Raw genomic sequence first — 22,239 nt, 5'->3', positions numbered from 1 at the left:
ACACATCTGCTTGCGTGCATATGTGTGTATGAGTGTGTGTGTGTATGCAGGCCTGTGCTTGTGTTTGTACTGTACATATGCTCGTGCACACTAAATTACAGACTGCTGGCCTCAGAGCCTGATCTTTTTCCCCACCATGAAACATACTGCACTTCCACTCGGGCAATCTGAATTATTTACCGAGTCAATCACCAGGCCATGTGCTCTGAATCCCCATGTAAATTTGTGCTCTCCGGTCTGGTTGGCAATTCTGCCCGCTGACACTAATGTCTCTCTTGTTATGGATCGACACAATGCGACTTAAAATTGCCTTAGCCTCTCAGCCACTGGTTCGCCGCTCAGATCCCACATACTTTGTAGCTACTGATGAGATAGACATAGTGATGAAAATACAGAGCATGCAACATGGCTGATTCTATGTCCATTTTTTTAGTGTGACGTTGCAGAAGGATGAGAGCAGGCATCACAAACAAGGAAACTGATCCTAGCGCAGATATACTTTGTTTCTTATGGCTGTACTGACTGAAGTGCAATTCCAGGTTAATGAGCAAAAAGGCCTAGCATGTATTGCAACGTTACTGTAAAGCCAGGGGTTCATAAAATCACAATAAAAGTGTAATGAACACTGTACTGTATGGTGACAGCAGTGCAATATAATATAGTTTATTGTATAATCATACACATTCCACACTCTAGACTCTAGAGGTACCTCATGTTTTCTGTAACGTTTTGTGTGCTAAAATAAATGTGCCCATATTTGCCATTTAAGTCATGACTTCTTGTTCTTTCTTTTTTCAGGACAACGATGTGAGAATCATCATTGGCCAGTTTGATGAGAACCTGGCCTCCAAAGTCTTCTGCTGCGTAAGTCCATCAGTGTCTGTCCCCCTCCATGAGAAGTAGGTGTTATTAAGTGTTTAAGGTCACATCATTTGGCTTTAGATGGTTCGGACTCATGTTATGTTTTCCCCCTCGGGGCTTGGTTCATGATTTCAGTATTTTTTAAGCTCAGTTGGCACTAGACCCAAACTCTCAGGCCAGATTTGTTTTTGCATATACAGTAGCTCACATTAAGTAAGAATAATTACACACAAGTTAATCTCCATGTATCATACTGCTGTTACATTGCTGCCACCTCCACTTCTTGTACCCCAACCAGGCGTATAACCTGAACATGTATGGCAGTAAATACCAGTGGATCATCCCCGGCTGGTACCAGGGCAACTGGTGGGAGCAGGCCAACACCACCAACTGCACCACCAAGAAGCTGCTCACTGCCATGGAGGGATACATCAGTGTGGACTTTGAGCCGCTCAGCGCTCGGCAGATCAAGGGCATCTCTGGCAGAGTGAGTGACACCCACTGTTGTACTTCAGAAGACTGTAATGTTGTTAACAAGTAATTCAGTGTGTCATGAGACTTTAATTAAAACAAGTGAGAAAAATCTACAGTACCAATGAGATGAATAACCCACCACAAATACATTCCACCTTGATTTTGATGTTATGTCAGAAAGACTGGGTGGTAGCCAGATGTGCTCAAATTATGCTATTGATAGAATGTACAGTTTACAATATAGAAGCAAATAAAGTGCGAGTGAGCTGTGAAACATTTTGGTTCAGTTTTGTTGAAGGTCTTCACTTAATTTTGGCTTCTTTTTATAGACCAGAACTTAGTCATCACTGTAATTACAGTGTCCCTGTAATTGTGCTCGGAAGAATCTGTGGAGACATGAGAGAATTGTCTCCTCAAACAGACATCTTTAGATGCATGTTTTTAAAACAGAGATCTCAACCAAAATCAATCATGGGGTTTTTTTCACACTGCATTATCAGCACAGGAGCATTGATCCCAAAACAGCATTTCCAGTAACTTTGTATCTCAAATTGTGTGGAAAATAATCCCTTCTCCTTGGACAAAGTTACACCAATAATAGTGTATTTGCAATAATCCAACAAGGAAAAACAACATATTTAAAAAGTTAACAGATGCATATTTTCTCGTTCCTCTCTTTTACCTCTCTTTCAGACCCCTAACGAGTACGAGAGGGAGTACAGCCGAGAGCTCCAGCAGAAAGGTGTGGAGGCCAGCAAGTTTCATGGCTTTGCCTACGATGGGATCTGGGTCATTGCTAAGACCTTGACTCGAGTGATGGAACTGCTCCGTGTAAAACAGCGACAGAACACCTACCACAACTTCACAGTGGATGACCGTGAAGTGGGAAAAATGGTGCTGGACGTCATGAACGAGACCAACTTCTATGGTGTTACAGTAAGTTATGTTTTTTTTTTTGAATATGAACATTCTCTAAAAGTATGGCACAGTCTGATATGTTGGAAGAAGGCTTTCTTTTACTTCACTCACTTTCATAATGTACGCCGAGCAATCAGAGCACTTAGTTGACATGTGCAAACACAAGGATACTCTCCAGACACCCACATGCTGTACATTTACACATACATGCAGGCAAAAGGTTTTTGTTAATATTGATGAGGCACAAACAGTGTAAAGTATGTGTCTTCTATGTTTGTACAGTATGGAGTGGGCAAATGTCAGAACAACACATAGTGGCATTAATTACTGCTATGTAAGGCTGGAAGCTTGTTTGCAGAGAAGGTTACTTAGCCATCCTCATCTCTGTATGAAGCCTAAAGTGATGTCATTTGGTGCTGCCGACTCCCTCCAATGCATTCAAGATTGATCCTGGTGGCTATGCTAGCTACAAGCTGTGCATGTGTGCATGGGTGTGTGTGCTCACTCATTCACACACTTCCTATTGAGCTGTTAGAGGATATCTCCTGTTCCCCTGTAAAGGCCACTCCATTATTAGAGGATACCATGCTGCCCCCAGCCTTGACAGCTAGTAGGGGCTTACTGTAGCACATTATTCATATTATATCATATTCATAACTATGTTTACAAATAAATGGCCTGAAAAATGCAAGTGAGGAAAAAAGACAGATTGACTATTCTGGAAAATTACAGAGATGCAGTGTTCAATACATACTCTGCATTTTCTCATAAACATTGACTAAATGTAGAATGTTGAGAGACTTAAGTCAAGCTGGGACACAAGAGAGAACTGGATAGAGACAATAAAGCAGAGATACAGATGCTAATACAGTTACTGTCAACAGAACAAGAGAGAAAGAGTGAGAGGAAAATAGCCTTGGAGAAAATCAGTACAGGCTACTGACTCATGTTACTTTGGGGTCCTTGGGGGCTAATGTCCCCGTGGGTATATGTGTGCTGCAGCACTATACCAAATCCTCCGGGTCATCATTCCTCACCCCTCTACTCTCACCGCTCTCAGCACAGACCGACTCAGGGCTGCTGATCAGGAGCAGGCTGACATTGAGTCTTTCCTCAGAGACTTGGAGAAGCAAAGCAGTGCAGGAATATTGATGACCATGGAACATTTCATTCACTTTTTACTCCAGGCACACCAAAGATGATGAAGTCCTGTTGGGTTGTTCAATCTTATTCCCTCCTTCCAGTTCTGTATCGACTCATATTGATCCTACATATGTAGCCATCAGCAGTTGGGGAAGTACTCAAATCCTTTACTTGAGTAAATGTAGCAATACCACAGTGTATAAATACAAGTAAAAGTAGTATGTGCCTCAAAATGTACTTCAGTCAAAAGTGCTCATTATGAAGAAGGGCCCTTTGGAGAGTGTTCTCTCTGAAAGTAGTAGAACGTTTTATAAAATTGAAGTACTTAAGTGAGGTATTTGTACATTACTTTACATTGCACTTAAGTCTAGTACTTAAGTAAATATATTTAGTCACTTTTGACCTTTTCGAGCCATCATCGATGTAACACTTGATTGAATCCCATTAATGATGTAAATGATAAAGAAATGAAGAAATGAGCCACTTGGTCTTAAGAGAGTGTACAGTTTTTTTACATTACATTATGATTGTTTAGTTTTACATAACAACACACAATTTTGGAACATTGTCTGCAAATAACATATTAATGGAGAATGGACAGTATAGCTACAGTAAATCTGCATGCTCTTATTTTGCTGATGTCCTAAAGAAAAATCAGTTACAGTTATTGTTTAACCAGATAAATTATTTTCATAATGACATTTTTATATTGACAACCACAAATCCTCAATAGAATAAAAAAGATACTGAGCAAGAATATTGTGCATGTGGTAAACATTATTATGTTGTTTGAAGACAGCGACATTGCAAAATAATTAAATGCATCTTTGTACCAAAAGATTTGAGATCTGTCGACTATTATAGCTGTTCTTTTAAGGGATTACATGAAATGAGATCAAAAGTGTTCCCTGTATGTAGCACACACTTAGCACATAGAAACTTCCACCCACACATGGCGATCAAAGGCATAGGAAGGCAATTTCCCTTCCACACTGCATGAATCTTTTATGCTATTTTCGTATTTAGATTTCAAAAGCAGCTATTACACAACTTCATTGATTTGGCTGTGAATTGCAATGACTTCTACTGGGTTTCCAATAAAATGAATCCACATGCAAGCACCAGTGAAATGGCAAATTCAGGCATGGTTTAAATGTTATGTGTGCATGTCTGCTTGATCATACGTGATCAAACCCTGACTTGAGCCTCGCGTCTTTCCTGATGTCACGATTTTACGCTGTGTGTTTGCTGTGTACACACACACATGTCCCATAGGGACCAAACCGCGTCAGTTCTGCGCTGATCTCAGTTTTGCTGCTGAATCCATAGCAGAGTCAGCTGCAGCAGCAGGAGATGATCATGGAGGGCTCCACAGTATTGATCTGATCTGCTGTCAGGGCCACAGAGAAGAAGGCTGACATTAGCTGGGAGAGACTTTCAGTGCACAGAGAGTACAGATAGCTGCTAGAACCACAGGATGATGTACACTGGAATTCACCAGGGAGGAAGAGACACAGCAGATTGTGATTGGGGATGACAAGTGTGTGGGTATAGGTTTGTTTCGCTGTTTTTTTTTGATCTGTGGTCAGTGGTCATCGGCTTGGTATCAGTGTCTTTCTGGGTAATAGTGAGCACAACCTGAGGCTTGACAGTCACCTCAAACAGACACACTGAGGTGAAACGGGGGGAGTGGGGTGGGGTATGTGCATCTGTTTTTCTCTGTCGACATGTGGGTGTATGCGTATGTGTGTGTGCATCACAGTTCCATTCACATCAACCTCCCTCCTTAAACCCTGAAAACCCAGAGGATGTTGCACCTGCAGCCCACAGAGCGACATCTCATTTGACCCCCGCACTCCTGTCACTGACAGTTTTCTCACCTCCACAGACAAAGTAATACCTGGCTGCCTCCACCTGTCTCACCTCAGAAAGACACATTCACACACACACATACACGCCTAGACACAGTGATTGCTCCATCAGCCACCATTGTGACTCAGGTCTGAACGTCCTTTGAATACTAGACAAGGGACACCTGTCTGGGTCAATACACCCCAGTGAGGCTGCATAAGCTGCAGAGGAGCATAATACCTTGTGGAAAGAGGCTTTACAGTAGCTTCTTTGAATTTTGGTCAAAGGAGGTTAATTTAATCTTTGTAGCACAGACATTTATTTCCAATTAAGAATGTCAGAGTCAGTGCCTCTGCATATGTTTGATATACTTTGCATATTCTACAAGCCGTGTATACACTTGAGAGAACAAATTGGGGGCTGTTAACATAACCACACGCCATTTCAATAAGGTTTGTGATAGCTCCACTTTTGCTGATGTGAAGGGCAATTATGGTGGTGATGCTAATCCACAGTGAGAGCATGATGGTGCAGCTACTCTAGAAACCTGGATACATACACTCAGAGTCATTACTGGGTCCAAGTCAAGTTCCCCTAATTTCAACCCACATTGTCTGACCCTGTTTACACACCGCAGTTATCTGAATGTAATGCCTAATGAGCTGAACTGAGGTGCACTGCGCTGTCCTGACTTCAGGCATAATTGCATAGCATATTGTAGGAAAGAGCAGCGTGTGACGAAAGGAACTTGTTAGCGTTGACAAGTCAGATTGACAGTGTGGTGTGAAGTCGTGGCAGAGGATCTGTTGTACATCACCAAGGCGAAGGCAACATCGGAGACTCAGGAGTAGCTCTCGCCCTGCTCACACAAACGTGTCATCAGAGGCACATGCATGTACATAAGCATAATGTGACAACATATTAAGTGCATACACATACACACGTGTTGCACGCGCACGCTCAGACGAACATCAAAGATGCCACACAAAGACTGGGATTCAAACAGAGGGGTGGGATCCTGCTCCGCTACTTCAAAGCTTGCCATCTTTTTGAGGCAAAATTGGCTCTCCAGCTTCCTTACCCATATTTACCCCTCAGCTGTCTTTTAATCAGCCAATGCAAATGCTATCTATCTATCTATCTATCTATCTATCTATCTATCTATCTCTCTCTCTCTCTCTCTCTCTCTCTCTCTCTCTCTCTCTCTCTCTCTCTCTCTCTCTCTCTCTCCTCTCCTCTCCTCTCCTCTCTCTCCTCTCTCTCTCTCTCTCTCTCTCTCTCTCTCTCTCTCTCTGCCATCACCTTTGTTAGCCAGCCAGTAATATGTAAACCCAGTTAAATGTGTAATTAAGGAGCTCTGTAAGCAGATGGCGGGCTGAATTAATTGAACAGTCTTGGTAGATGAAGAGGGAGAGAGATAAGGAGACAGAGGGAAGGAGAAAATAGAACAAGAGAGAGGAAGAATGAGAATACACAGAAGAGAGAAAGCCACAGAAGCCAAATAGATTTGAATATGTCTTACAATATTGCCACAAAGTTGAATTGCTTTTGTCTACCATGTCTGCGTTTGCCAGACGCTCCCTGGCTTGAAATTGCTTATGTTGTTCCTGCAGAGTTTAAATCAAAGGCTTTCCATTGTTATTTTTCCGTTGTTATAGGGTGGTTGTTTGACTGATATACACACATTTTTTGGTGAGAAATGACTATTTAGAAATACAATGTACACTGACCACTGCACACTTTTCTGCAGCCAAATGTGAGACGCATGTAAAGAATTGCCTTTTAAATGCTATCTGAGCCCAGATTTGTACCAATGCTGCGTGAGCAAACACATTTAAATCAGGCAGCCTTGCTGATCTGATGTTGTTCCAAGGATATTAGCAAATGAATTGGCCCAAAGATAATTTTGTTTACCTCTATAAACAGATCAATTTTGGCCACTTCTAATCAAATAAGATGCAGTATGTGCAGGAGCCCAGATTCTGCCCTTTGCCTGCCAACGTATCAGGAAAGCACTGTGCATAAATTTAGTTGAACTAAGCTTCTTTTTTTTTTTTCCTACTGAAATTCACTTCACCGCTTATGCTGCATCTTCTTCAGCAGAATAGAATGTTTTTACAACTTCAAATGTGTTTCTAATGTTTTATGTAATGGTAAAGACACATTATATTCTTGTTTTTCCTTCTTCAGGGTCAAGTCATGTTTCGGAACGGAGAGAGGATGGGCACAATAAAATTCAACCAGTTTCAAGGTATGTGGGACACCGCGACTACTCTACTCCTCAGATTAACCTGGCTCGATTTTCTCTGCAGGTTTTGCATAGTCATTAGAGACCTTAACCTTTGCTCAATCTATTCTGAATGGAAAACATTGTTTCAAAGCATCAAGAACTTTGTTTTGCCATATTGATTTATCTTTTGTGCTCACTTCATTCAGCCTGTCACACCCACCTCCAGCCATCCGCACTTGATCTTGACCTGACTTCTTCTTTGAGCTGGAGTTAGAATTTGTTGAATTACAACTACTGCACGTCTGCGTACAATAAAACCTGCAATTGTTTCAGACATTTTGCAGGATTACCACAGTTTTTGGAAAGCCACTTACAATTTTTCTCAAGTCAGAAGGCTGCCATGGTTGATATGCCAGTACCTATAATGGATCCTGACCAACAGGGCTTAGGAAAAGCTTGCAGCAGAGTCAAACACACGGGAAAGGGAGGCTGAAGGATTTAATAGTTTTGAAGTCAGAAGCTTTGTATTCACATTTATCTCATTAGTTGTTTTTCTAGAGAGGACAGTCATTCGCATGACTGCAAGGGTTGTTTGTCAGAAAAACATAAACATGAAACGTTTTAGACTATTTGAAAAGTCCCCACAAGCCTTTCTGTATGCAGTTGCATCTCTGTGTATCTGTGTGGGTATAGGTTTGGTGAATCTAAAACTCTAAATTGCAAGGCCCATGGTCCTTTACTGTGCTTGTTCTCCTCTTTGATGATCAAATGTATGTCTGGACTGTCAAGGTTTATACATGAAAACATGCCTCAGTGCTCTCTGTCCTCATAGCATCATCCTGAGGTTGTTTTTGAGCCAGCATAGCCTGCTGAGAGGGAGAATAACCCAGAGATTGCATCTTGATCGAGGGGATTCCCAGCTCCTAGGCTCCCCAGACTGTATGTAGCACACTGCATGGGGCTGTTCAGTCCTCTCTGCCTAACCATCTTATCTTCCCCACTGCAGAGGGGTTTCGATCCCTCTGGCTGCTTACATCACTCTCTGTGTGTGAGTGTGTATGAGATAGAGGGCTGTATGTGTGTGCTTATGCACATGCTGTGTGTGTGCCTCTGTTGGTGCATGTCTGTATACTTATGCTGTTACAGCCCAGGCTCAGTAGGTTTGACAAAAAAGGAGACCGCATATGATTTATGGTAGTTTAAATGCATGGACATGTGTCATTGTATAGTGAAAAAGAGAATTTAGAAAAACAAAAATGAACCATCAGGGAAGAGGGTGGTGAGTGAGACAGATGCTGTGTTGCAATGCCATATTGTACATAGTATGTAGTTTATACCATGCATCAACATACAGTTCTTGCAGTAATAGACAAGTGATCAGTGTTCTTTGCTGTTCTGCACTAACTGCAAATAATAAACAAACATGTGCAGATGGATAATAATCAAACTCTGCATGGAATGACAGAGAAAGTAAAATGGTTCTCCAAAGAATTGGAATTTACTTAATTTTTTGTTTTTAAATCATCCCTCAAGCACCACAATCCACAATTTGTTTTTGTTTTTTTTGCAGCTGTGAATAGCTCCTTTTTGTGTGTGTTGCACTGCGGGACAATAATGTACGTGCTTTTTTGGTGCATTTTGTAATTTTTTAATTGTGAAAACACCACAGACTAAAAACCTGTTTAGAATTATCATGCAGCATGTAAGAGGGACACAGCTCCAGACAGACAGATTGAGGAGCCATCTTAAATTCATTTGGTCCAACTGACATAGGGGCATGACATCAGGTGTGATGAACCTCCCGTCTCTACCTGTAAGTCACCTGCAAGAATAAAACCAAACAACAGGAGGAGCACTAACAGGGACAGAGTGCTGTCGCAAAAAACAGTATGATTAGAGGGTGACCAAATAGAAAAGAGTGGACGAGTGCTTGTGTGTGAGTACAGTATGTCCACACTGTCTGTGTGTGTGTGTGTGAGAGAGAGAGAGAGGTTATCCAGGGAAGGTTGACCTGTTTGACTTGGAGCTGTCTAAATTTGGGTTTTTGAGCTTTGGATAAGCAAGGAAAAGTAAATATTAATATGACTGAAGTACAGAATGTTCAGGCTTAATTTTTAGAGATTTTTAGAAAAATGCCCAAGTACCGTAACCTGAATCATAGCCACGCACTTAGTTTGTCTCTTTTCCCTTTTCCATATTTCTCTTTCTCTTCTCCCTGTGCTGGTTGTACACTGTGTCTCCAACACACACTTTCCTCAACCAAATCCTCCCCTATGTTACAGCTATCTCTCACTATCTTCTTCCAGCTTTATTATATCTCCTCCATCCCTCCTTAACCTTCACTCTATCACTTCTTCCTCACTTGTCAGGGATTGTGAATTTGTCACCCTTTTGACACAGCAAGAGCCTGAGCTGGGTGGAGAGGAGTGGAGGGACAGCCCCAGCTTGAATATTTCAAAAGGCAGTGATCCTTAACATGACCCTATCATCTGTCCTCAGCCTCTGATCCTCTATTTTACCCTGTCAGACGTTCTTAGTCTGGGGCCTCGATGGCTCTTATTCCCACTTTCTCTCATGGGGATAAGAGATAGCTCTCTACCAGAGGTCTTGATCGCAGTTGCAGTCCCTTTGACTACAGATTTTAAAGCAACACACTGCCAGGCATGGTAGATAAGGAAATATGGCCTTTCAATAATATATATACCAATAAGGTGAGGTTGTGATATGTGTGGGTAAAGGTTTAAGATGTTTAGGATCTAGAGATAAATGATTGGATTTACTATCTACAACACCCCTCAGGTAAGAATTAATTTCCTGCTTTTCTATCATCCTCTGCAGGAATTTGAACCAGAAACACCCTCACTGCTGTCAGTTTACCTCCAGGCAATAGTCTTCTCACAGTCCTTTCAACTTAAATAGCTCACAAGAATATCATTGAACTGTACCATCAATTAAATGAAGCAGCAATTTTTCCATGTTAGAATTCCACAGATCTGACATGAAACAAAAAAAATGAACATGATCAAAGACAAACCAATGTGAGCATTGTATATGTATTTGATAGCTGTAGTTACTTTGCATCATGCGATTTTAAAAACCTACAATGAGCATATAAATTACAATCCATTGTCATGCGGTAAACAATATTCACAGCAGTATTTAAAATACTTAAAATTGGCTTCACCATGCCCAGCTACAACATTAAAATCCAGTAAAGTAAAACCAATAATATATAATGATATAACACTAATAGATGCCAATCTGCATGAGTACTTTTACTTTGAATACTTTGAATATAAATACATTTAGAGATGACGGTCATACTAATAATTACAAAAGGTAACATTAACAAAACTGTTTCTACTGAGGATGTAGACCATCACGAAAATATACTTCAATTTATGAAAAAGGCCATGAAATGTCCTAAAATAGTTGGCTATTATAGTTTTTAACAAACATTACTCAGACAGGAATAACTTGTGTATTCATTAAGGATTATTTTCAGCTGCAGAGTTGGTGCCCTTTTGATTATTTACAGCAGCAGGATGGTGTACGTGGGATTGGTTCAAAAGAAACTACAGGAAAATGTCACCCAGTGCAATGTTGTGGATCATTTATGTGTTTTCACAAGTGTTTTTGAACACAACTACAACTGACAATACTTGTTAGTGGGATAAATTCACAGTTTTGTTCTCATGAGATTTGTAAACAAAAAATATCACCAGCCTCATCCTTAAAGTCTTTTGTTATGAGTATATCATGTCAGGAAAAGTTAAAAGTTGTCCAGTTATCAAACTCTGAATTTACAGTCGTTTAAAGTGACTAATCAAAGGGCATGAAATGTCATTGCACGAGCTGAGCGACGGGTTGAGTTTTACCTGCCTGCTGCAGCCATCAATATTCCCTGAGGTGAGAGACTGCTGGGATAGTATTTTAGCATCTCAAAGGAAGAGTGGTGATATACAATCCCCTTCTGCTGTTTAGATCCTAACAAAGGACGTGGTCAAGGGAAACATGGTTATTGATCCTCGTTCAGCACTGAGAAGTTTGAGAAATACAAATCCTGATTGTGTATGCACATAAAATTTACTGTTCTGAAATTGTCACATATAGTCTGTCTAACATTTCCAACATTTGCTGATGCTTTGATGCCAGAATTGCAGATCAAATGAGGTGATTCGTGGAGCGGAGAGGAGAAGGGAACGCAGTGCCCTGTGATGCTGCAATAGCTGATGTTATCTGTCATTTTCCTAGTCAAGGACAATGCCGCTGAGGAGTTCAATGGGCCTACTGTATAGGAGTGATAACAGAGCAAAGCAGAGAGAGATTTTGTGCGTGCACACCAGAAGAAATTGCAGGTTATTTGTAGTGCTTGCAAAAAAAGAATCGGAATAATCTGTCCTCTCTTCCCATCACCATCTTCTCTCCTCCTTGGTGTACTACTGTAAGTGAGTAATCTCTATGAGTGAAGGAGAGTGAAGGCCCAGGTTTGTCTGACAAGGTCACGCTTCCTCCAGTATTACACCTGAGGGACTCGTCGTTGTTTCTAAAAGAGAAAACACTAAATCCTGAAATAGCTGTGTTTGAGCAGAACTCCACAGAGACTGTGTTGTTTACAGGCTGGGGTGTACAGCAGTTTACAACCCCTTAACTGTATTGAGGAAATTAATGTATATTGCAATATAAATACAGATGTACAATTGCATCTATTAATTGTTTCCTTCAACGTCAATTGGAGTTCTTCCCATAGTGTGCATTTGAAGTCTGTTCTTGCTAAATTTGAGCTTTTTTTATGTCTTTGCCTGTTGGTATCACAGCTGGTTTCTGGGATATCTGCTCTTCGTTGCCATTTAGGTTTCCTTGGGGTAAAATAACTGATAATTGAGACTGTAAAAAACAGGAAGATCATTTCCTGGCCATATTAAGCTCCACCTGAAAGCTACCAATGACAAATCTTAAAGGGTAATCTTACTGAGTGCCTTCAAATTCTGTTATGTTAAAGATATTTTGTTGTATTACTAATGGGTTTTGGAAGATCCTGTGATTTAAAGGTCTCTATGAGGTTGTACCACTGTGCCAGACTGTACAGCTGGGCCATTCTTCACTGTGTCCAATTAGTGTTTGAATTAGATTTACTTGTTCTCTCAAAGAAGCCTCTGTTACATTTTCTCCAAATAAGGATCTCTGGTGCTACATTTTATAAACCTTTCAAGTCGCTTTGTATCTGTGATCCATTATTTTCAGCACTTTATTGCATAATTAAGCCGGCCAATGATTTCACATGAATCAAGCTAGAAAACTTCAAAACTGGTGTAACCATTAAGCCAATTGTGGGGCTGTTTGCCATACCGTCATACATAATGTCAATGTCGGTCTATCTGACGGTTGGTCAGTCCACCGCTTTGAGCCAGACTGAAATTGGCATTCATGGTTCCCTGATGATGTTACCTAATGACATTGGTGATCCCCAGACCTTTCCTCTAGCACCACCATTTGTGGTTTTGAGTGAAATGTCTCAACAACCATTAGATGAATTGCCATGAAATTTGGTGCAGACATTCATGTTCCAATTATGTTCTGTCATCATCAGTCATCAGAATTATGGTGCCTTAGCTTACCTTCAAAACTAATGACATTCCCATCAGACTGTGTTTAGTGCTAATTAGCAAATGTTAGCATGCTAACCTGCTAAATTAAGGTGGTGAACATGGTAAACATTATACCTAAACATCAGCATGTTGTGTATTGTCATTGTGATTACGTTAGCATGCTGACATTAGCATTTAGCTCTAATCACACCTTAGTCTCACAGAGCCACAGCATAGCTGTTGATTATTTAAAATAATTTTACGCTGCAGATTTAATTGCTTTGAAAGTGTGAAACCAGTCCAGAGAGTGAAGAAAAAAGATGTCGGTATCATATTGACAGATTAAGTACATGTTTGTATTTTAATGTCTACATATGTGTGTTTCTCTAACAGAGGGCCAGGAAGTGAATGTGGGAGAGTACAACGCAATTGCTGATGTGCTGGACCTCATCAACAACTCCATAAGGTTCCAAGGTATGAAGAAGTTATGTGTGTATGTGCCAGAATTTGTGTGTGACAGGATGTAAAACTCACTGAAGAAGAAAAAGACGTCCTGATGCATCTGATGTGTGTTTATATATATATATATGCTAAAGGCCCATCACTTACCACCTCAGCACTCTCCTCTTTTGTTTGCTTGCTCACTTGACCCCAAACTCCCTCCAGCACACATAGATACTCAGACATAGTCAGATACCACCACCACCACCCAGTGTAGGGACTCGCCACTCTCCTTTACCACTCTAAACTGTCCTCTCTCAACTAAATTATTTACCAGTCCATTTTTCACCCCTCCTGTGTTTGCTTGTGTTGACATACTTTGTAATTTGTTCAATCCCCCTGGCTATTCTCCCCTTCACCACCCTCCCACTCTTTTTCCGCCTTCTCGGCCTTGCCCCACATACAGAAACTCTAGGACAGTACCATCCAAGATGTTTGTTTCCACATCCCCGACCACAGTAAGTGGAGATGTGTAAGATGATGCCATTGCAATCGATTGGCACACTGGCTGGAGAAAAATAGAACAAAAGATAAGAAAGTGCAGAGTCTAACCACGATAACTGGGTTGTGGTGCATAGAGAGACATGCACTCAACTTGGGGAAACTGAGGACCAGGAAATGGGTCTCAAATAACTGGATGTCTGCTGCAGTGTCACTATTTTGAAGAGAAAAAGATTTGAAGGCAGGTCTTAAGTTGTCAAAGTGAGGAGAGAAACCTCACTGGAGAAGGTGAAAATGTCTAGAAAACCACTGTTGTTCAAATAGTATTAATAATTTTAGATAGGATGATATGCCATGAAAACAACATTTAAGGAAGCAATTTCAGTGTTATCCTCCTAAGACCCAAGCTCTATCTTAATTTCTCTTTGCTATTTGGGCTTATTGGGACCTGATAAGTATAAAAATTAAGCATCATCTGTTGATATGATGTGGTTCTGCATACGGGGACAATTTTGAATTTCCATATAAGCAGAATTAAGTATTATGGTATAACCCAAAATGTGATGTCCACGCATGTGGATGCCAGGTCTTAGGAGGTTAAATCATGTTTGAGAGATTTTCATATATTTTTTTGTATCACACCTCCGTTATTTCTTAGGCGTGGAGCCTCCCAAGGATCGAACGTTTGTGCGTCTGCAGCGGCGCCACATCAACGTGCCCCTCTACAGCATACTCTCCACCATCACCATACTGGGCATGCTAATGGCAGGGGCCTTCCTGTTCTTCAACATCAAGAACCGCAACCACAGGTCAGCATTCAGCATTGGCGACGCACTGCTTCATCAGTGGGAGGATGGAGGCAGGGATTAGATGAAGGCTGGCTAGTGAAGGTGAAATAGATGAAGGTATAGTGCAGGGGGAAAGTAAATGAGGGGTTGGTGTTAAGGGAGAAGAAAAAGAGGGATGAATGGAGGACGGGAAGTATCAGGGGGAGATTGAATGGTATTGAAAGACTGATGATGTTATTTCACATTTCACTCTCATCCATACCAAAGTATTTTTGATGAATAGGACCTATTCTGTTTTATTCTGTCCTATTTTAATTCATTACAATCTTCTGTTATCCTCCAGACTAATCAAGATGTCCAGTCCCTACATGAACAACCTGATCATCTTAGGAGGCTTGCTCTCCTACGCCTCCATCTTCCTGTTTGGCCTGGATGGAGGTTTCGTCTCTGACAAAGAGTTTGAGACTCTCTGCACTGTGAGCTCCCTCCACACACATGAGTTAGATGCTTGTCATATTCAGTTCCAATAGAGCAATTGAACCTTGCACACTGGCTAAAAAAACAGGCAAACATGGTCATGACATGTTTGCTATTTTCTTACTTAGGACTTAAAATTAGCTAAAATCCTGCTGGAACACTAATCACATGCACTATGTGACCAACTGTAAGTGAAAGCTGATTGAATCTCTCTCTTTGGGTCTCTAGCTAGCATGGAGCACATTAAGTGTCTCCCCCCAGGTAGCATTACTGTGTGACTATGTAGATGCTGGATTAATTAAAGAGTTTTGATTACAGTGATAACCGGTTTCCACTGAGATACCACCCTCCCAGACACAGACACACACACACGCACACCAGAGTAATGTGAGGCAGGGCACGTCTCGAGCTGCCACCACCTGGCTGAAGCTCTGCTGCAGAGCCAAAACAGAGCTTGTCACTTCAGACGAGGTCCTACAGCAAAGGAGCACAGAGGTTGATCCATTCACCACCAATCAATACATGCTGGTCTCCTTTAGAATAGATGGTGTAATTGTTTTGTTTTTTTGCAGTCTTCTTTACCCAGCGCTCTGGCTTTATTGCTTTCTTAATGTGGTAGAGAAGGCCACATGAAGAGGGCCAGGTGTACATGTGTGAATGCAGACTGTAAATGTTCACACACACAGACATACACATGAAAACAAACGCGTGTATCACATGCAGCAGTCACACATACAGTATAAAGAAGCACTCTGTAGCTATTTTAGGATTTCATAGTCTATATTCAAATTCTTAGCTTTAAAAACACGTCAGCAGTGTCCTTTGTACCAAAGCAGTTAGAGGTCTACATTTTGTTTCTCATTAAGATGAAATGCTCTCAGGAGTGTGACAGCTTCCATGGTCCAGGACGTTCTCCCAGCGCTCGACACCTAGAGACAAAGAATACATCTGACAGCTTCTTATTTTTAGAATGCTTCACAATGCTATTTTGAATGAACTTCTTCAGAAAAAATGCAAATACCTGTCAGGTCAGATGTTGCTTTAAGCCAGTTTAAGACGTGACACAATTATGTGTGTTGCTGTTGTCTTGATAGGTTCGGACATGGATCCTCATTGTTGGATACACAACGGCTTTTGGCGCCATGTTTGCCAAGACCTGGAGGGTACACGCCATCTTCAAAAATGTGAAGATGAAGAAGAAGGTAATGAAAATTATTTTTTAAATAAATACATACAATAATAAATGTTAAGTAGAAATTCCCTTTTACTGATATATTTTATTGGGGAAATTATGACTCAAAGTTTGGTACTTTGTATCCCTTATTAACAAATGTGCTGAGATTTTTCAATCATTTAAACATGTTTTTTATTTTTTACCAAATTAGCGGCAGCTATCCTCGTGAATAGGCATTATAGGTACATAATCCTTTCTGGATAAATCTGTTTCTGAATCTTTTATTTCTTATCACACCATGTGCATCTGTTAGATAGGATAACTACTGGTTCATATAACCACAAGCATCTCCATTAAAACATGTAGACCTGACAGTCTTATCCAGGAGGCTTCACATGCCTTTTTGAAAGCCCAACACTGGTTTGTGGGTGCTTCTATTCACACTCACGCTTTTTAACAAACACTGGCAAAAGACTGGCACCTGCTTTTAGAATCTTCTCTGTAAAAAAAAAAAGATTCAGAAATACAAATGGCTTTTTAAAGAACTGACACAATCTGTTTCAGAGGCCTAGTTATATAAAGTGGTGCCGAGCTCACTGAGTGTTGCAACTGTGCTTGCCCCCCCCCCCCCCCCCCCCCAACTCTCTCTCTCTCTCTCTCTCTCTCTCACACACTCTCTCACCCTCTCACCCTCTTGCATATCGGAGGAAGTGTGGGTGGACTGCCAGTGAGAGAGCAGGAAGAGAGGGAGGAAAGAGGGATGGATCAAAGAGTCTGAGAGATTGGAGGGATGTAGTGGCAGAAGGGAGGGTTGAGAGACAGAAAGAGGAAGGCAAAGCAGGGCAGAGAAAGGGACAGGACAAACAATGTGGACAAACAAGAAAGTAGGGTGGACACTGTGAAAAGAAAAGGAGAAAGTTGGAAAAAGAGGCCACAGGATATATGAAGATCAAGAGAATCCAGATTATAGGTTAAAAGACAAGGAGCCATGATTGAGCTCTACTTTAGCTTGAGTTTCCAATTCTGAGGTCGGGTCAGCACAAGATCACCACAGCTGTTTCCAAATGAGTGACACTGAACCTGGCCTTTCATATTTTTTAATTAATTGTCTTTTTCTAATCATTCAAGGAAAACGGAAAAGTGTTACCTTTCCAAGCTCAGTAGTTTTGCCCTGACCCTTCATAGCCAGTTAACTCTGCTCAGTTCCCTCTTACACTTGCTAACAGAGACGAACAAATGTTTCTTCAGAAGCAGTATTCACCCCTACTGCATATTTCAGCCCTTAAACCTCAAGATGTATTCTCAGTTGGTTCATGTTCTGGGTCTGTTTGCTCACACACATCACATTTCCTCCACACTGATTGAGTGCAGGTGCTTTGGCTTCAGTAGAGTGATAGTTGCTGTTGCTGCCCTGAAATCTCTGTCAACCGCTATCAGGGGAGGGACAAGCTCAAGTGTTAGCCATTTTTTTTCAAATGGTGGGGCTGGAACTGCATCCCTCACTCCTTCCCCCTCCATCTTTTTCCCCCGTACACTGGGAGAGCACAGATTGTAAATCAGGGGTGCGTTCGATAAGGGTTCCACTCTATGGGCTACGGCCAGCACTCCTTCACTTCTTAAAGAGCTCAGTGTCAGAGACGGTGTGTGTGTGTGTGTGTGTGAGGGGGCTCTCAATCAATGTCCTCCTTCTCTAAATACACACAATCACACACCACAGACACATATGAACATACACACTAACAAAAAAAATCAACCCTTACACAACGCCTCACCCCCAGACCCCTGTAGTGGCTACTTGTCAGTCTGTCTATCTTGGTAATTTCCTGAGTACTCCTTACTGACATATTGCTGGATACATGTGCATGCACACACACACACACACACACACACACACACACACACACACACACACACACAGGGCAAAGCTAAAGCTACTTGTTTTTTAACCACATGGTCAGCGGATTATTTCTATATTTCCATTCTTAGTTATGTCTGGGACATTATTTGGTCTTTCTCTCAATCAAATCCTTCAGTAGAAACAAAGAACGTCAGAACCCAACTGATATGATATGTCAGAGTGCCAATATTACTGGGGGAAGGAAAACAGTACACAACACTTCAGGTAATTTAGAGTCATTACATAGTTTGTCTAACAGACTCAGTTGGCAGAGTAACATATCACAGTTGAGCAGATGGTGGTGTAGAGCTCCTTTTGTTTTTTGTAAATTTCCCTAAAATATCACACATCTTGCATATCTTTGTTACAACTATTTACTTGTTAGAATCAAATAATATTACAACTATCAGCCAGATTTTACCAGAATTCATTTCATTTAATGTACAAGCATTTTTATTGTTAATAATAATAATAATAATAACACATTTTATTTATAGAGCGCTTTTCAGGATACTCAAGGACACTTTACATAAGTCAAAATGTTGTTCATCCAAATATTGGCTTTGAAGCAGCCATTGAACCTGCTCTGCTTCCTTTAAACTGATATGAAGCATTGCAATATTTCTACACGAAATGTCCCCCGTCTTGCCTTGCCTATATTTGTTCAATGCCAACACCATCAAAAGACACCAGATCAAAAACCAATCCCCTCATGCATCTCATCCTGAGCCGACCAGCGGATGGAGACCTGTGTGAGACCACTGTGCTGCATCTGGGCTATGTGATACTTTCCAAACACAGCCCAGCCTGTGTTCCCTGACCTTTCCTTTGATGTGCCGTTCCAGCCAGTCAAACGCCATTATAAATAAAGATCACAAACAGGTCACGGCTTTCATCCCTCTAAAGTTCATGGTACAAAAGAGGTGCTTTAGTGGTCAACTCTTGTTTGGTGGGCCTTTTCTACATTCTCCCACCACAAGGTAATAAAATCATGGCTTGTTGGTGGCATAGTATTGACAGAACTGAATGTCCAGTGCCTCTCATATGTGGTTGAATAGCATACTATCTTCTAAATACACTACGTGTGCCACAATGTAAAAGAGTGTCAGTATTGAATCTGAACCAGGTCTTGGTCTTTTGGACTTCCAGTTTGGCTGGTTTCCTATCTTAGTGGGTGGTTGATTGCAGCTAAATGCATTGTAATCAGCCCCTGATTAGATGGTTAGAATGAAACCAGTAGAGCCTTAGGTCCTGAGATAGGATGAGAATCACATAATAACAGTGGTCAATAAGAAATGTTGTTTGAAATGTCTCTACAGACACCCATACTATTACCAAAGATACTAAGATATAACATCTTTCTAAACCATCTCTGCTATTACATGACATTAGCAGGTGTGTGCTATTGGGCTAATACAAGCATCTCATCTTCTTTTCCTCCTCCAGATCATAAAGGACCAGAAGTTGTTGATTATCGTTGGCGGGATGCTGCTGATCGACTTATGCATCCTCATTTGCTGGCAGATTGTGGACCCACTTAAGCGGACTGTGGAAGAGTACAGCTTGGAGGTCAGTGTGCTTTTTGATGTTTTTTCTCTCATCTTGTCTAAACTCGCACTTGATTGCGGTTTTGTTTATGTTGATGTAGCGTGATTTGCCTCAGCTGGGAGAATCCCAGCAACACAGATTCATGCCAAAAATGCCTGTGTGTTTGGAGTTTAGGCAAACAAAATGTCCGCCTTGGGCTGTAGCGTGAGCATCTTTGTTGTGCTTGTTATTTTTGGGTCAGGATGTGAGCCATTGCTGCCTCCTGTGCTCATCCCATGGCCGGACATTTGCCAGCTTGGATGTGAGACATTGGCAAGGCCCGTTGGAAAAGAGGCACTTGGCATCACTCTCTCCTTGCCGGAGAGGTGGTGTGGTGTAGAGTAGAAATGAACTCTGCTTTGCTGTGATTGGTTAGACTAGACTCAGATTCTCTGAGATTGGTACAGGATTACTCTAGCTGTGCGCCCAATTGGCTAAAATGAACATACTGTAGCTTTGGCATTAGAGGTTGATGGTGAAGTGTGTTTTCGGTTAGGCATGACATATTAGCACATAACTGTCAGTGGTATTAAGGGAATGCAGACTGTGAATTAGCAAGTCACAGCTGCATATTTATTTCCTCAGGGGATTTACTCGCTTTGGTTATAGTGGCAGATTGAGGTTTTATTTTTTCCATATTTCTGAAGTATAAAATATTATGCAGTATGGCTTCACTGATACATCTGTCTTTCTGCACAGCATAACACTAGTGTGTCCAGCAGACGGCTTGAAGACTGTGGGTTAAATGCTTGAGTCAGGATGATTTCGAGCTGCATACATTAAAATAGAGTCTAGTCTTTTTTTGTTTTGTTTTTGAGAAAATTAGCTCATGACGTTAAATAGATGGTTCAGCGTTCCACTGGTTAAACATAAGAGACTGCAGCGCTCTTTCATTCCTCAATCTATTAAGTTGTTACACATAAAGATGGGCTCACATTAGGCTGAGGGCAACTAATGCAGTGTAATGGTAAAATAGGTTATAGAGCTGGTGCAGTGAGGGATACTGTACAGTTGGGATGGGTACTGTATCTGTCTGTGGCACTGAATTGTTAGTAATGAAGTGCACTGCAGCTGTGGTACATTCAATCTGAATGTATCAATGCATGTCTGTCCACCTCATGTGAAACAAAACATGCTTATCGTGTCTTATCTGATGTCACACTGAAGGCTTCGGGTAGTTTTTTTTCTCATGTTTATTGGTTATGTCCGTGTCACTGGGTGTGCTAAAGTAACAATAGCATTATTGAAAAATCACTTTTACATTGCTATATGTTATTCCCAATGGAACAGGAGAGATTATGTTTACTTTACTGTGTGTACTTTGCTGCTAACAACTGACAAGCAGGAGCAATCATTCTACTACGTTTGTCTTTGAAGACCACAGACCATGGATACTGCTAAGTGGTGATTTTTTCCTAATGAGCTGACTTTTAACCCTCTTTACTTCTGTATGTTGGCCACGAGACTAACTGGCTCCTCCTAAATTGATGGTATTGGTTCAATCCTCATTGCCTCATCTACTAAACAGAGGTTATCAGAAGGTCACTGCAGTGAAAGGCAGCATCTAATGGTGGGTTTTTCTGGACTTCTTTTGATCGTATTGAATGAGTTCTTATGTTGTTTACTTGGTTGTTACCAAGGTCCTGCGGGGGATGGAAGGGTGGCTGACACTGTCTTTCACCCAGCTTTGACTTTTTTGTGTCTTAAATTAAATTAAATCCTGTAAAGTGATGAGTAGTTTATTTTACCTGAGTTTAGCTTAAATAGCTTAGTCTATCTAAGAGTACCGGGAGCAGGTCAGCCATTTTTTTTTCTGTCTTGCTCCTTGATGAAAAGACTCCTGTGGGAGATCTGAGGAAGAAACTAGTGTAGAGATGCATGATATCTTGCCAGACTTATTTACATTCTTGTGCTCCTTTTGGCGTACTCTGAAGGTATACTTAGCACATTTGTACAACTCTAGACAAAGCCGTATTTCCTTTGTGATGATAGCCACTTATATATTTAAGCCTGCCTAAAGGGTGTAGCAAAGCCTTGCTTAACATATTCATTTGTGAATGTTGTCAGTGTGTGCAGTCGGGTCCTCATGGAGTATTCTCAGACTCTAAGCCCCCGGCCAGGGGAGTGTTGTGAATATATTAACCACTCAGTGTAGGAGTCTGCATCCCCCCTGGGGTCATGGATCTGCATGCCTGGGCTGAGGCAGAGGCTCCACATGCCTGCCCAGCCTGCCAGATTTCCAGCACCAGCAGCAGCGGACCCTTGGGGCTCAGCTGGGGGACAGGCAGCCTGGAGCTTCACTGCGCCCA

At 41.4% G+C, this 22,239-nt stretch overlaps 1 protein-coding gene across 1 annotated transcript in view; it reads left to right on the top strand.

Annotated features, from left to right (window-relative positions):
* gabbr2 (gamma-aminobutyric acid (GABA) B receptor, 2) overlaps positions 1-22,239 on the top strand; it is a 160,209-nt gene that overhangs the window by 95,694 nt on the left and 42,276 nt on the right. Inside the window, exons 5-13 of the mRNA XM_070922051.1 lie at positions 799-864; positions 1,160-1,348; positions 2,029-2,271; positions 7,438-7,498; positions 13,459-13,539; positions 14,666-14,816; positions 15,139-15,271; positions 16,367-16,474; positions 19,790-19,912. Of these exons, the coding sequence (XP_070778152.1) occupies positions 799-864; positions 1,160-1,348; positions 2,029-2,271; positions 7,438-7,498; positions 13,459-13,539; positions 14,666-14,816; positions 15,139-15,271; positions 16,367-16,474; positions 19,790-19,912 (1,155 nt within the window). The remainder of the gene's footprint in view (positions 1-798; positions 865-1,159; positions 1,349-2,028; positions 2,272-7,437; positions 7,499-13,458; positions 13,540-14,665; positions 14,817-15,138; positions 15,272-16,366; positions 16,475-19,789; positions 19,913-22,239) is intronic.

The sequence above is a fragment of the Enoplosus armatus genome, chromosome 16 (assembly GCF_043641665.1).
Source record: "Enoplosus armatus isolate fEnoArm2 chromosome 16, fEnoArm2.hap1, whole genome shotgun sequence".
Taxonomy (NCBI): domain Eukaryota; kingdom Metazoa; phylum Chordata; class Actinopteri; order Centrarchiformes; family Enoplosidae; genus Enoplosus; species Enoplosus armatus.
Note: the sequence above shows the minus strand (reverse complement) of the source record. Positions and strands in the feature narration are given on the sequence as shown.